Consider the following 13,394-nt stretch of genomic DNA (forward strand, 5'->3'; position numbering starts at 1 on the left):
GGTATAGTTGCTACAGATCTTTAAATAGGACAAAAGCTTTTCTAACAGAAGTACCCTGTTTAAGGAAAGATGTTTCCTGAAGAAGCTGCTTCTGCGGAGGGCTGCTTATCCAGTCCTTGCAGAAGCTTATGTTCTACCCCTGACCCTTCTTTGGGTCAGTTCACATCACAAAGAAGAGTTGTTCTGAAGCTACAGATTGTGTATGTAACCCCGACCAGCATGTCTAAATCTTGTCAGCTGCTTCATGAGTACCCCAGTTCACAGAGGAGATCAGGTGAGTGTGCCGGTCTGAACTCATTTCTGCAGCCAGAAGGTCAGCTCATCTGGTATTAACTGGAGATACAGAGGGTAACACAGCATGGCCCTTGCCTTGTAGCACCTTGGCTGGGAACGTACTGGGGATGGGGTGAATCATACTTGAAGTAAGCAGAGTTACTACTGTCGGCTGCCATAGATGGGCCTTTGCAAGGGCCTGCGGATCCACTTAGGAAGATTGTAAGGACAAAAGAGGGAGGTTGACTCTCCACACAGCCCTGCAGTATGTTTATCAACTCAAAAGATGAATTGTGCTCCTTCAGATGGCGTGCTGATAAATGTACCGAAATATAATCAAAGACCACGTTGGAAAATGTTTTGAATTGCTAATAGAATTTAATATTAAGTAGCAATTTTTGAGGCATTAGGTAAGCCACAAAAGTGAAAGGAAACAATTAGTGATTAGGCTGAAAGAGACTCTGTAGCCAAAGAGCATGCGTAGGTAAGGATAAATGCGGAGATAGGGATAAAGGAGCACTTTATATAATCCTGCTGGGATGTAAGTAGCTGTTTCTGGCAATAACTGTAGCCCAGGTCATCATGTACTGTGTAGCGAAGGGGCTCGGCACAAACTCGTCCGTTGGTGGATGGACTGAGATGAACTGATCAGTCGAGGTCCCCATGACTAGAGCTGTATTGGTAGTATCTTTACCAAATGTATGTGTGGCATGTTAGAGTTTATAATGCACCTGCAATCCTCCCTATAACTTGGGCTTAGGTGTTCTTCAGTTTCAAACAAGGAAAATGAGGCTGATGGAGATGACTTCCTTAGGACTGTGTAGTTGGGGGTGGCCAGGGCACTTCCTCCGTTCAGGTTAGCCTTGGATTTTGCTCTTAAGAAATGATATTCGAGGCTGCTTTAGTCACCGGAAGGAATTTTGTAGCGTTCATTTTGAAAGTAGCCATAAGTAATGGCAATATGTGAATTTTTTTTTTTAAGATTTAAAAAAAAATTTATTTGACAGAAATCACAAGTAGGCAGAGAAGCAGGCAGAGAGAGGAGGAAGCAGGCTCCCTGCCGAGCAGAGAGCCCGATGTAGGGCTGGATCCCAGGCCCCTGAGATCATGACCTGAGCCAAAGGCAGAGGCTTAACCCACTGAGCCACGCAGGTGCCCTGGCAATATGTGAATTTTGATGAAAAGTAGATGAAGTGGTATTCAGAAAAAAGGGTAGCCAGTCTCCAATACAGATGAAAACTTACAGCTAACACTTGATTTTTAGCAAACACGTTCACTTTCTGATTGGGTAGAATATATATTTAGTGTAGTTGTAATTCTTTGACTTTGGCCTGAACTATAGAAATAGAAATTAAAATCAAAATTATATACATATATATGTGAAATTAACTTTGCAAACATGACAAATTATAAACATATTAACTATGTAACATACAACAATAAGCAATATTAATTATGAACAATATTAATAATATAAATTATATTAAGTATGTAACATATACAATATGTTGTATATAATTGTATAATCCATGGCATATATGGTAGTATACAATACACAGTATATAATATGTGTAGTGTATTATAGAGTACTGTATTTTTTTTTTTTTAATTTCACAGTTTATTACTACTAAGTGGCTATACCATCAGGCAAGTCACTGAACTTCTTTATTCCTTATTTTCCTCTTTAAAACAAAGAGATTAGAATAGATAATTGCTAAGATTCCTTCCAATCTTCACATGGTAGGATTCTGTGCTTCTGAAGGAATATCTTGTTGATCTATTGAATTTTCTATATATCAAGAAAACTGATATGAATTAAAATAGCACAGCTAAGCTAATCCTGCCCTATGTGAAAAAACACAAAGACCGTGTTAAATCTCAGCTTCCCTAACTTTACTAGATCCATTCTCCTTTTAGCCAGACCTATGAATAGCCCATAACATAGCACAAATATCTTAATTACATAAGTTATTTTAAATTATACTATTATTATTAAAATATATTAAGTCTGTGCCACAGTTTTCCTGTATAGAGTACTATAAAATGGCCTATGAATACATATGATATGTAGTATATTATATTATATATTGAATGAGCTTTAAAATCACTTTAAGATTCTAAAACTTTATACTTGATCTTAGCCAAAAGGCCGAGAAGCTATTAAAGATTCTAAAACTTCAGTAAGCCTCATTTTATCTCCTTAAGAGGAAGTGGATTTATTTTCACATAGGATTGTAGGGGTGTATTGTTTAACAGAGAAAGCACTGGACTAGAGATTGGGGGTTGCTTCTTATCCTGATGCTACCAGTAAGTGGATGTTACTCAGGACTTTTTCCTCATCTATAAATTTGAGAGGATTGTGGTCAATCTTAAAGGGTTTTTCCCTACGATGTATCTCAGCTATGCAGATGAGTTTAAGCAGCAGTGTCAGTGGCTGTCAGTTGTTAGGAAAGAAGCAGCTGACCCTGACATCTTCAAATAGAAAGTTCCTTGACATTGTCCTTCTAACTTCCATTTCTCTTCCTAGAGGAGTCTTGGGATTTTCCTCCAAAGACCCCAGCTTTTGAGCTGTAGTCTCTCCATTAACCGTATCCCCTGCATTCTGGTTTTGGTCCTGAGATGTTAGTAACTGCTCAGGTACAAACTGTTTTGTTCACTCTTGTTATCACAAGGGACTTGATTAGTACTTGGCCTGGTAAACATTTAGTGAATGATTGAGTAATATTCAGGAGCTCACGGTTTTGTGGAAAGGCAAATACTTGTTCTGTCGTGGAGTGCCATGTTGGGAGATTGGTTCAAGGTGTGGGGGGGGCACGAATAAGGGTAGCCTTGGGTTGGCAGAGTTGGAATGGAGTGGGGAGGTGATTTGGGCAGAGAAGGCGTTAGGATGTTTGAACTGGGTTATGAAAGGTGCATCCCTCCCACGGGGCCAGGGGAAAAGGCAGTACGGCCATGTTTAAAAGCAAAGAGCATCCAAAAAGTAGCCTGTATGGGTAGAGAACAAGGTATGAAGTAGTTAGGCAAAGGGCTGTGGAAATTGAGGTTGGAGAGTTAGGCCATGACCAAATGATGAGGAAGTCTTGAATGCTGTGCAGGAGAATTTGGACTTCTCTGTCAACAGAAGGTATGAAGGATTTTGAAGCAGCGAGTTACCATAATCAGATTTGCATTTTAGGAGGATTATTGAGGGTACCATGAATTAGGCCAGGGGAAGGGGGATGAGAGAAGAAATGTGTTCTTTGAATATTTAGGGGTTGAGGAATTTATAGCAAAGAGAATGAGGGAGAACAAAGAGTCGAAGCCAAGTCCTTTGTTCTGATTTGGAAAGCTGCATGGAGGTGGTGTCATTAATGAGTGAAGGAAAGCAAGAGGAAGAAGAGATTTTGGCAAACATGAATTCAGTTTAGGACATGTTGGGCTTGAGGTGTTTGTGGTCTGTGCAAGAGGAGGTGTCTGTCAGGCAGTTCAGTGTATAGGTCTAGCTTTTGGGACACACAGGTCTTGGGCTGGAGATAAAGGATTTAGAATGTGTTAATTGATGAACTGCAGTTACAGGTCAAGGGAGTGGATGAGACGACCAACAGGAGCACTTAGAGTGAGAAGAGAATAAAGGCAAGGAAGCCGATGTGGGGCCCTCTGGCGTTGAAGGGTAGGCAGGGAAGGGGAAGCCTGCAGCAAGAGAGAAGTTACGGCCAGAGTCCGAGGGCAGTCAGGGTAGTGGGAGGTCAGAAGAGCCAGTGGACGGGTTTCCACAAGAGGACAGTGAGCAAAGGTGTTAGATACTAAAGGGAAGCCATGTAACTTAGGTGTTTTATAAGTATAAAAGTTCTTTATATAAATACAAAAGGTTATTTGGTCACTGGTGACATTTACAAGAACACCGCTGTGTTGGGGTATAAGCTAGATAGATAGTAGTGAATCAAGGACGTGGAAGTGGGAAGGTCTCTGTGGATGGAGGAGAAGGATCGCCCAGTTACGTGGCCCAGAAACCTAAATGTCCTGATGACTTCTGCTTCACTTCTACATCTGATCAGACCCTGAGTCTGCCTGTAAAACAGGGTATCTGAATGGAACCTTGAGACTCAGATTTCCTGGGTTTGAATCCTGGCTCCATTATTGATCAAATGGAAAATCCAGAGCAGATATATAATCTAGCTGTGTTTCAGCTTCTCACCTATACAGTGGCGATAGTAAAACTATCTATTTCCTATGATTGTTAGGGATTAAATGAGGAAAGTGTTTTGTTTAGTGTAATGTCTGGCACATAATAAGGAATTGGTGAATGTTAGCTATTTTGAATCCTAAGTATCTTTTGAATGTGTTCCCTTTGGAGTACCATAATAGTTTTTAGTAACAGCTTTATTGTATAATTTACATATTATAAAATTCACCTGTTTCTGCGTACAAAACTTTTTAATAAATTTACTGAATTGTACAACCATCAGCACAATCCGGTTTTAAAACATTCCCATCAAACCAATAAGATCTCATTTTATAGTTAATCCAATAAGATTATAGTTAAACCAATAAGATGCCCATTTTATAGTTAATCCCCATCCCCATTCCTATTCTAGCCTTAGGCATCTACCTCTACTCTCTATCAATGCAGAGTTGCCTTTTCTGGGCATTTCATATAAATGGAATTATACAATATGTGGCCTTTTGTGTCTGGCTTTTTCCCCTTCACTGTTGTTTAGGTCTATCCATACTGTAGCATTTATCAGAACCTCACTTCTTTTTTTTTTTTTTAAAAGAACCTCACTTCTTTTAGCGCTGATCTTTATTCCATTGTATGGACACACGATGTTCTGTTTATCTCTTCACCAGTAGACGGACATTTGCTTGGTTTCACTCCTGCTATCTTACGAATAATGCTGCTCTGAACACTCCTGCACGAATCTTTGTGTGGCCATATGTCTAATAGCTTCTTAATTGGTCCTTTAGCTTCCTTCAGGGGTCCTCCTGCTTCTGTTCTTGTCCCCCTCCAATCTGCTCTCTACACTGTAGCTAGAGAGATCTTTCTAAAAAGTAAGTCCGATCTTGTCACCGCCCTGCTTAAAATCCTCCAGAAGTGCCCAGTTGCCCTCAGAATCCGTTTAGACGGTTTCACTTAAAGGGTTTACTAGGTGTCTTCGGTATCTAAAACCGTATTTCCCTTTGCGCCCTCTCTCACGACTTCCGTCTCCCCCTCCTCAGCTTCCTGCTTCAGCCGTTCTTCCCGTTCATTCGTCGTTGTTTCAGTCCTTTTTTTAGCCCCTCCTCCAGTTAACCAGCTTATTGAGGCTCCGGGGACATAATAGGACAGCCAAATGCTAGCTTGCACGGAGCTTCCTTTTGAGTGTTAAAAGGCAGACACACAAGAATGCCTCACACAGTGGCAAGTGCAATAAAGGAAGTAAAAAGAATGGTATGATAGTAACTTGGGGGCTGAGGACTCTCAGAGCCTCTGCCTTATTGCAAACTGCCTACTTGTTATCTGTGCTTGGTGTCTGGTGGTGGCAAGCCCGGTTTCTCATCTATACGGCCGTGTGTTTCCCTCTTCCTGGAGTACTGTTATGCCACGGCTTCTCTTCCTAACACCTGTTTATCTTTCCCAGCGCCACGCCCAAAGCCTGGCTAGATGTCCTGTCCCTTCTGCTTTCTGTATACTTCTGTTCCAGGCCCGCTGACTTAGGTGGTGCCCTTCCCATTACGTTCCACTGCCTGACGATTGTTTCTTCTACTCTACTTGAAGCAACTTGATGACTATGAAATACCCCAAGTCTAGCCTAGTTCCTGGCACAGATGTGGTGCATAATAAAATCTGTTGAAAGAGCAATTGTTTGTGATTAGCTTGAACAGGAGCGAGGGAAGGATACCATTTCCTCTGGGATTGGAGGGAAGGAAGAAGCTAAGACCTGTTGCTTGCAAAATTAATTTGTAGGATTAGGGGAGGAAAGTCGAAGGAGTTTTCTTGGCTTATGTTTTCTCAAAGATTATAGTTTAATGCACTGTACAAAATGAGGAGGGGAGTTATTTATAATGAGCAATTAAAAGCATTAGAAGAAATAAAGGAATAGTGCTGTGGGGTGCATCTTGAAATCTTCAAACTGCTCTTCCTTGCTTCCAGTTTCATAGCTATTAGATTTCTTTAGGCCTTTTGTTATACATATTGATGTGGATGACTGCATTACTTGGATGCTGTGGTACCATTTTCTTTCTTGTTTTTTTGTAATTGATTTTGTTTTGATGTTGCCTTTTCAGCTTTCGGAAAATGTGATTGATCGCATGAAGGAAACCTCCCCATCTGGTTCGAAGTCTCAGCGGCATTCTGGTGCGTATGGTGCCTCTGGTATTTCAAAATTTTAATTTTAGAATTTTTAGTAGGAAAATTGAGAGATAAAAGTTTACTTGATAGTCAATTCTTTCGTACTTCTTTCTCTCTTGTTATCTGGATGTTTGGCTTTTTATACGGAATTATTAGAAATCAGTACTAAGGTTTCTTTGAAAACATTTTGTAAGAAAAGGAGAATGAATTTACTGTTAAGCAGTCTTGGGAGGATTTTTTTCCTCATCCAGCTTCTGAACCCTCTATTAAGCTTTGGCAGGTTATGTCATATCTTTTGTGAAATGGATTACTTGTGGGAATATTAGAGACTTAGGAGCAAATATTTATACTAAAATGAACTCAGAAACAATTGATTTACTATTTGCAAATTGCAAACTATCTCCAGTGCTTTAATTTTCTAATAGATTTCTTCTAAGTTTATAAACAGTTTATTTCTCCTCCGTCTTAATTATTGATGAAAATAAGATGTTAAATGACATTTATAGAGAATTATTAAGCCTCATTTTATCTGTGGATCCTGTGGGATAAGAAACGATCTCCCTATCTTTTGCTCTCCTCTACCCCATCCATTTATTTGTCCAACAAATATTTATTGAGCACCTGCTATGTGTCTGGTCCTGTTCTTGTTGCTGCCCAGTTTGATGGATGGACATGCTGTTTATTGGAGAAATGGTAATGAGAAAATAATCGAGATGATTAATCTTGGTCTAAGTAGTTTCTGTGTTTATTAGGAAGGGTATTGTGTGGCAGATCTGCCTCCAGACTGAAATACATTGAGAAAGATGGGATGCTGCCCAAATGCCATTCACTTGGGGACAGTTGTGACCTTACTAATCATGACTTGTAACCATGAATTGAGCTTCTGATATGTTTAAAGCAGAGGCTAAGAGATGAATAAGAAATAGTCGAGTAATAAGTCATGAATAAGAAGTAGTTCTTGCGCTTACGAAACTCCTTTTTCAGTGGGAGCTTTAAGAGGGGTTCACTGTTTATAACGTTAGAAAGTGACCACTCCCTCCTTGCTGGAAATCCTTTCTTTGGCTTCTGGACCACACTGTTGGTTTTCCTCCCACCTTGCTGGCATCTTCAGCCCAGTTGTCTCTGCTGAATGCCACTAAGGAATCCCATCCACTTGTGTGGCTTTTGAATGGTGGTGCAGCTGTGTGGGACTCCCACAGTTGTATCGCTGGCCCTGACCTCTCCCTGAAACAAAACGTAGACAACTGCCTACTTGAAATCTCTGCTTTCAGATCCTCAACGTAACATCTCCAAAACAAGCCTTTCTGTTAAAGACTTGCTTTTCCGTGTCTTTCTCAGTAAATGGCACAGGTGGTCAAGCGCCAAATCTGGGCCCTGTCCTTTCCTTCCTCCTTACCTTAGGCCATAAGCCAGGTCTGTCCGTCTGTCTGCAGCACACATCTGAGTATGACCCTTTCACATCTATCTTTGTGGCTGCAGTCCTGACACAGACAAGCAGCGGCTTGCACCTTGCCTTCTTAGGAGCCTCGTAACTGGCTCCCTTTTCCTCTCTCATCCCCTTACACTTTGCCATGTGATCTTGGAAATTGGGCCTTAGCAATCTTGGAGAAAAAAAATAATTAATCAGTCAGTGTCACATCCCAGTGGTGGCTCTCCATGGTACATGGACTATAATTTGAACAGCTTTCCCTCGCTTCCATGGAGGCACACCATGACTGGACTCTGTTTTTCATCTCATCATTTATCATCTCCTACCACCCTTCTTTTACTTGTGCACAGTGGCTGCCATCTCCACCAGAAGATAAGCTCCAGGGACCTTGTCCCTTGTCTGTTTGTTCACAGCAGAATTCCCAGCTCCTAGGATAGTTCCTAGTGCTTAGTGTTGAGTTACTTTAGGGCAGATGCCATATATATATCTATATATCTATATATAGATATATATATATAATTTTTTTTTTTTTTTTAGAGAGAGAGAGCAGGTGCACATGTGAGTGGGGCAATGGAGGCACAGAGGGAGAGAATCTCAACCAGGCTCCACGCCCAGCATGGAACCTGACATGGGGCTTGATCTCACAACCTTGAGATCGTGACCTGAGCCGAAGTTGAGAGTCGGATGCTTAACCAACTAAGCCATCCAGGCACCCCCATTATACATTTTAAAAATAGCTACTCATGATCATTCTGGAATATAATTCTATAAATTTAATTCAGGTGATATTTATTGAATATCCACTATTGTGCAAATAATCAGGGTCTGTGTTTTGAGAGGACACAGAAACAGAAAAAAAAATCTTTCCTTTCAAAAAGTTTAGGGTTTTTGGGCAGAAACAACTAAATATGTAAGAGAGACAGAAGCATAGGGTTGCTTGGGTGGCTCAGTGGGTTAAGCCTCTGCCTTCGGCTCAGGTCATGATCCCAGGGTCCTGGGATCAAGCCCTGCATTGGGCTCTCTGCTCAGCAGGGAGCCTGTTTCCTCCTCTCTCTCTGCCTGTCTCTCTGCTACTTGTGATCTGTCTGTCAAATAAATAAATAAAATCTTAAAAAAAAAAAAAAGGCAAGAAGCATAAGAGAGACCTAGACAGAATAACTTTTGGTGTATAGATATTTTTTTAAGTTGGAGTTTGATCTAAAATATGATTCGTTGTAGGTAGATTCCTTTTCTGCCTACTGTGTTGGGGAGAGAGGATGATAATGGTGATGACAGTGAAGAAATAATGAAGGAATAGTGATAAATAATACTTAAATAATGTTATTTGTGTGCCTGGCATTCTGCTAAATCCTTTATATGTCTTATCTCATTTGATCTTATAACCCTATGAAGAAGGGACAGTTATTGGACTGTTTTACATAGAAGGAAACGGAAACTTGACATGATTAATTTTCTTGCCCAAAGTCACAGAGCTGGTAGGCAGTGGAGGCGATGGTTGAATTCAACTGTCTTTGACTCTGAGCCACTCTGTTTTATTATAAGTTGTAGGACACTTTGCTAATTTTTATGGAAGGAAAGTGACAGAATCTAGATGGAGGGAAAGAGTTCCCTTCTAGTGACATGCTGTTGGAGTATAGAAACCACCTTCTTTCTGTAAGCAGTTGTTGCTTCTTGGTTCTCGTTGAGTAATGTGTGGTAGGAGAGGTATTTTCCTTCTCACGTTGGTTTCTTGAACTGATACTTCGAGAGAGTGGGAATGAGTGGAAAGGCTCTCTGTGAATGTGCCTGGTCTGGCCTGCGGGGCATGCCTGGACATTGTGGTGCACCCTGGTTGTGCTAAGGGATCTGTCCCTTCCCAGTTCTAGGTTTGACACGACCGATGGATGCTGGTCCCTGACCACCCTGGGCACTGAGCACTCTTGGAACGCCACCTCATGTTTTGGTGGTCAGGCTTGAGCTGAACTCCAGATGGTAACTGCTACTCACATGTGGCTGTGAAGAGTTAAATTAAAATTAATTAAAATAAAGTAAAACTGACATTTTAGCTCCTCAGTTGCACTTGTCCCATTTTAGTGCTCAGTAACCAGACGCAGCTGGTGGCTGCCTTGTTGGACAGTGCCGGTACATCGTGCAGAAAGTTCTTTTGCACAGTCCGGTCTGGAATACATCAGGGCATGGCTTTGGGACCTTCATCAGATGATTTTAATGACGTGATGGAGGTCATGGAGCTTGATGGCACTGTGTGTCACTGAATCTTGTTGCCTGCCTTTCCCACATCCCAGCTCCTCCCTCAGGACCGTGGGTAAATGGACCCTTCTGGGAATATGTCCCTGGGGTGTACTGTCTTACCCACAGTCTATAGAAAGCTTCCTGACCTGTGTGTTGTGGGTGTTTTGGAGATATTGATTCCCTGGACTCTCGAGTAGCAGGGGAACACCTGTACCCTCACGTCCCACCCAAATACTTGCCTTTTCTGTCTGTACCATGATGTGGTACACGATGCAGCCCTCTGAGTAGAATATCTCCCTAACCTCTTCCAACCCAACTCGAGAGAAGAGCCAAGATCTGGTATGCAGTTTTGAAATGATCTTGCCTTTAGATTAAGAATGCAATTAGGCTATGATTGTGCAAATTAACAGAGATTTATTCTTCTTAAAATTATAGAAAAAGTGTTTATAAAAGTAGAAAGCCTCAAAGTTTACGTTTTTTTCCGCATTTGTCTCATTTGGGGATTTCGGTTAATACTCAGTAATAGATTTCTTAAGATTTATAACTTAGATGTGTTATGAAATAATTTTTCAAGTCTATAAAAATATATTGATAAAAATGTCACCAGCCTTTTCTACATTTTTCAGTGTCAAGTAAATTATATATTAAATGTGAGTTGAATTTTTAATATTCACTAAAATGCCTTCTTCCTCATACGAGTCTAATTCGTACCACCCCTAGGCTATTCATATAGGGCAGCGTGTTTGATGGACTGAGAGCCTTGAGATTTCTGTATATAGGAACTAAGTTTTGTGATATATATAGTTTCGAGAATATAATTTATGTTATAAGAAAGTGAGTTCCTCCAAAGATTTTACTGAAACTTTTTTTTTGCCAAACCTTGAACCAGATCAATGAGTCGTTGCAATAAGTATTTGCATGTAAAGCTGTTCAGGCAAAATAATATAATATGTGACACACGGCAGATTGTAATGCCACTTTAATAAATGAATGTGCTCTAAAGAACTTAACTGTGTCCTCGCTGCCTCAGACTCTTCGTTGTGTTAATGTGTTATCCCAACTGTTGGTTTGCTTTTACACCAGGGAATTTTTTTTAGTCTGTTTTAAGGAGATACTGTTGTAATAGTTATATATTGACCTTTTCATTAACATCTTGCATCTTTTGATTTTAAAAACCAGTGTTGGATATTGATTTTCTTCACTTCCACCCCGATCCTTCAATTTTTCTGGCTTATGGGGAGGTCAGACCTATGCTTGACCATACCTGATGTAGAGGAAACCTGTCCCCAAATCGATAGGGAAAAACCAGGCAGGAAATGATATTAGGACACTATTTGTCAGTTTCCCAAGCCCCTAGCAACCAGATGAAAATGAAGCATCTGGAGAAAAAGACAAATGAACTCCCTTTTATCATTATCCTCCCTGTGCAAGTTTCTCTGTACATTTCTTGTCATTTTAAAAAATAAGAAAGATTTGCCGATTTGTGTTAAGTACATCACTGAGATCACTAAGTATTTGGCAGCCTTAACAAATTGCAGGAAACCAATTTAAGCTGGAAATAGAACAGCCCAAACTAAACAACCAATTTAGGGAAACAGATTCATCTATATGTTCTATGTGTTTTTCTCCTAGAATCTGGCCCTCTTAGTTATTTTTAAACAGCTCTTTAAGGCCTATTTAGATATAACACAGTAGGGAGAGATCACAGTAAACAAGTTGTGCGTGTTCTTTTGACTTGAGTTGCAAGAGCGGAATGTCTAGGTTTCAAACTTTTCACATACAAAACTCTTTTGATGTCAGTTTCTCAACTCTGCACTTTTTGTGCCATAGAAGATAATTTGTCTGACAGTTCCTAAAAGGAAGTTATGTGTATACTATTGACTTGCAGGTTTTATTTATTTATAAAGATTTTACTTATCCATTTGTCAAAGAGAGAGAGAGAGAGAGAGTGCGCGCACGCACATGCATGAGGGTGAGCACAAGTAGGCAGAGGGGCAGAGAGAGAAGCAGACTCCCTGCTGAACAAGGAGCCTGATGTGGGACTCGATATGAGGGTGTTGGGATCATGACCTGAGCCAAAGGCAGCCACTTCACAACTGAGCCACCAAGGCATCCCAACTTAAAGGTTTTAAATCAAATTCTGTAGGCAGTATATTCTGCTCTTAGAAAAATAAATCCACAGTCTATGTTTAATGGGTGGTTGATCTCGTTTTGTTAATTCCATCCATCAGCAAGTACTAGCATGGCAGCAATCTTTGGCTTCAAGGAATTGTTACTTTGGTCAAAACCTACTTAACATTATACTGTAATAGATAAGTACTAGTTTAGTACCCTTCACCTGCTCAGTTAATATTTTTGAGTTGGCGAATTTTTAAGAGAGATAGAATATGTAAGAAGTATAGAAAGTGTTTTAGGAACTCAGAGAAGGTCAAGAGCTTGGGCAGACAGGTCACGGGGTGGGGGGTGTTGGTGTTGAAGGTGATCAAGAGTGTCGGTACACAGACCTGAGTACTTTAGATGAAGGGTACATGAAGGGTAAGGGAAGGAAGACAGGGGAAGTTAAGGAGTTCCCTTTTATCCTGTAGGGCCTAGTGGCTACTGAGCACTTTCATTTAATTTTAGGATGCCAGTATAGAAAGTTGCATTCGTTGCTACTTTTCAAATACACTCAGATATTAATAACGCTTTTATGGCTAAAAAATGCAGTGCTGATTTTCCCATTGATATTTTTATATTTAACAAATCTAAATTGTAAGAATATATGTTTTCTACTAGACTGCTAAATAAAATCATTTTCGTTTTCATGAAAAAGCAAGCAGCCTTGTAAGCATTTTTATTTGTCCTTAATCCTCCCTATGGCAAAAAAATTAAAAAAAAAATTAAAAAACCCAAAAAACAAAGTTGCCCTTAGCTGCTTGAGGCAGTGTATACAGGACACAACAGATGATTTCCGAGCAGGGCAGATGAAATGATGCCAGTGGGTTCTTGGGTAAAGTAGAGGATGTGTTGGAAGTTAGAGACGGGGACGGCCACCTTGTGCGGTGGAGATGGAAGGGACCAAGGCGAGGAAGCACGTGGCTGGGTCTGGTCCTGAGGCCACTGGGCTGGTTAGTGGCCTTCCTGGCTGGACTTGAACTTGAGTCCTTGCTCCCCTTG

The 13,394-nt window shown here is 40.6% G+C and overlaps 1 protein-coding gene across 4 annotated transcripts in view; it reads left to right on the forward strand.

The window, feature by feature from the left end:
• CHCHD3 (coiled-coil-helix-coiled-coil-helix domain containing 3) overlaps positions 1-13,394 on the forward strand; it is a 276,050-nt gene that overhangs the window by 5,393 nt on the left and 257,263 nt on the right. For all 4 annotated transcript variants that reach the window (XM_082693989.1, XM_082693987.1, XM_082693988.1 and 1 more), the window contains exon 2: positions 6,517-6,586. In XM_082693989.1, the coding sequence (XP_082550115.1) occupies positions 6,517-6,586 (70 nt within the window). The remainder of the gene's footprint in view (positions 1-6,516; positions 6,587-13,394) is intronic.

Source organism: Mustela nivalis (genome assembly GCF_964662115.1).
Source record: "Mustela nivalis genome assembly, chromosome: 12".
NCBI lineage: Eukaryota > Metazoa > Chordata > Mammalia > Carnivora > Mustelidae > Mustela > Mustela nivalis.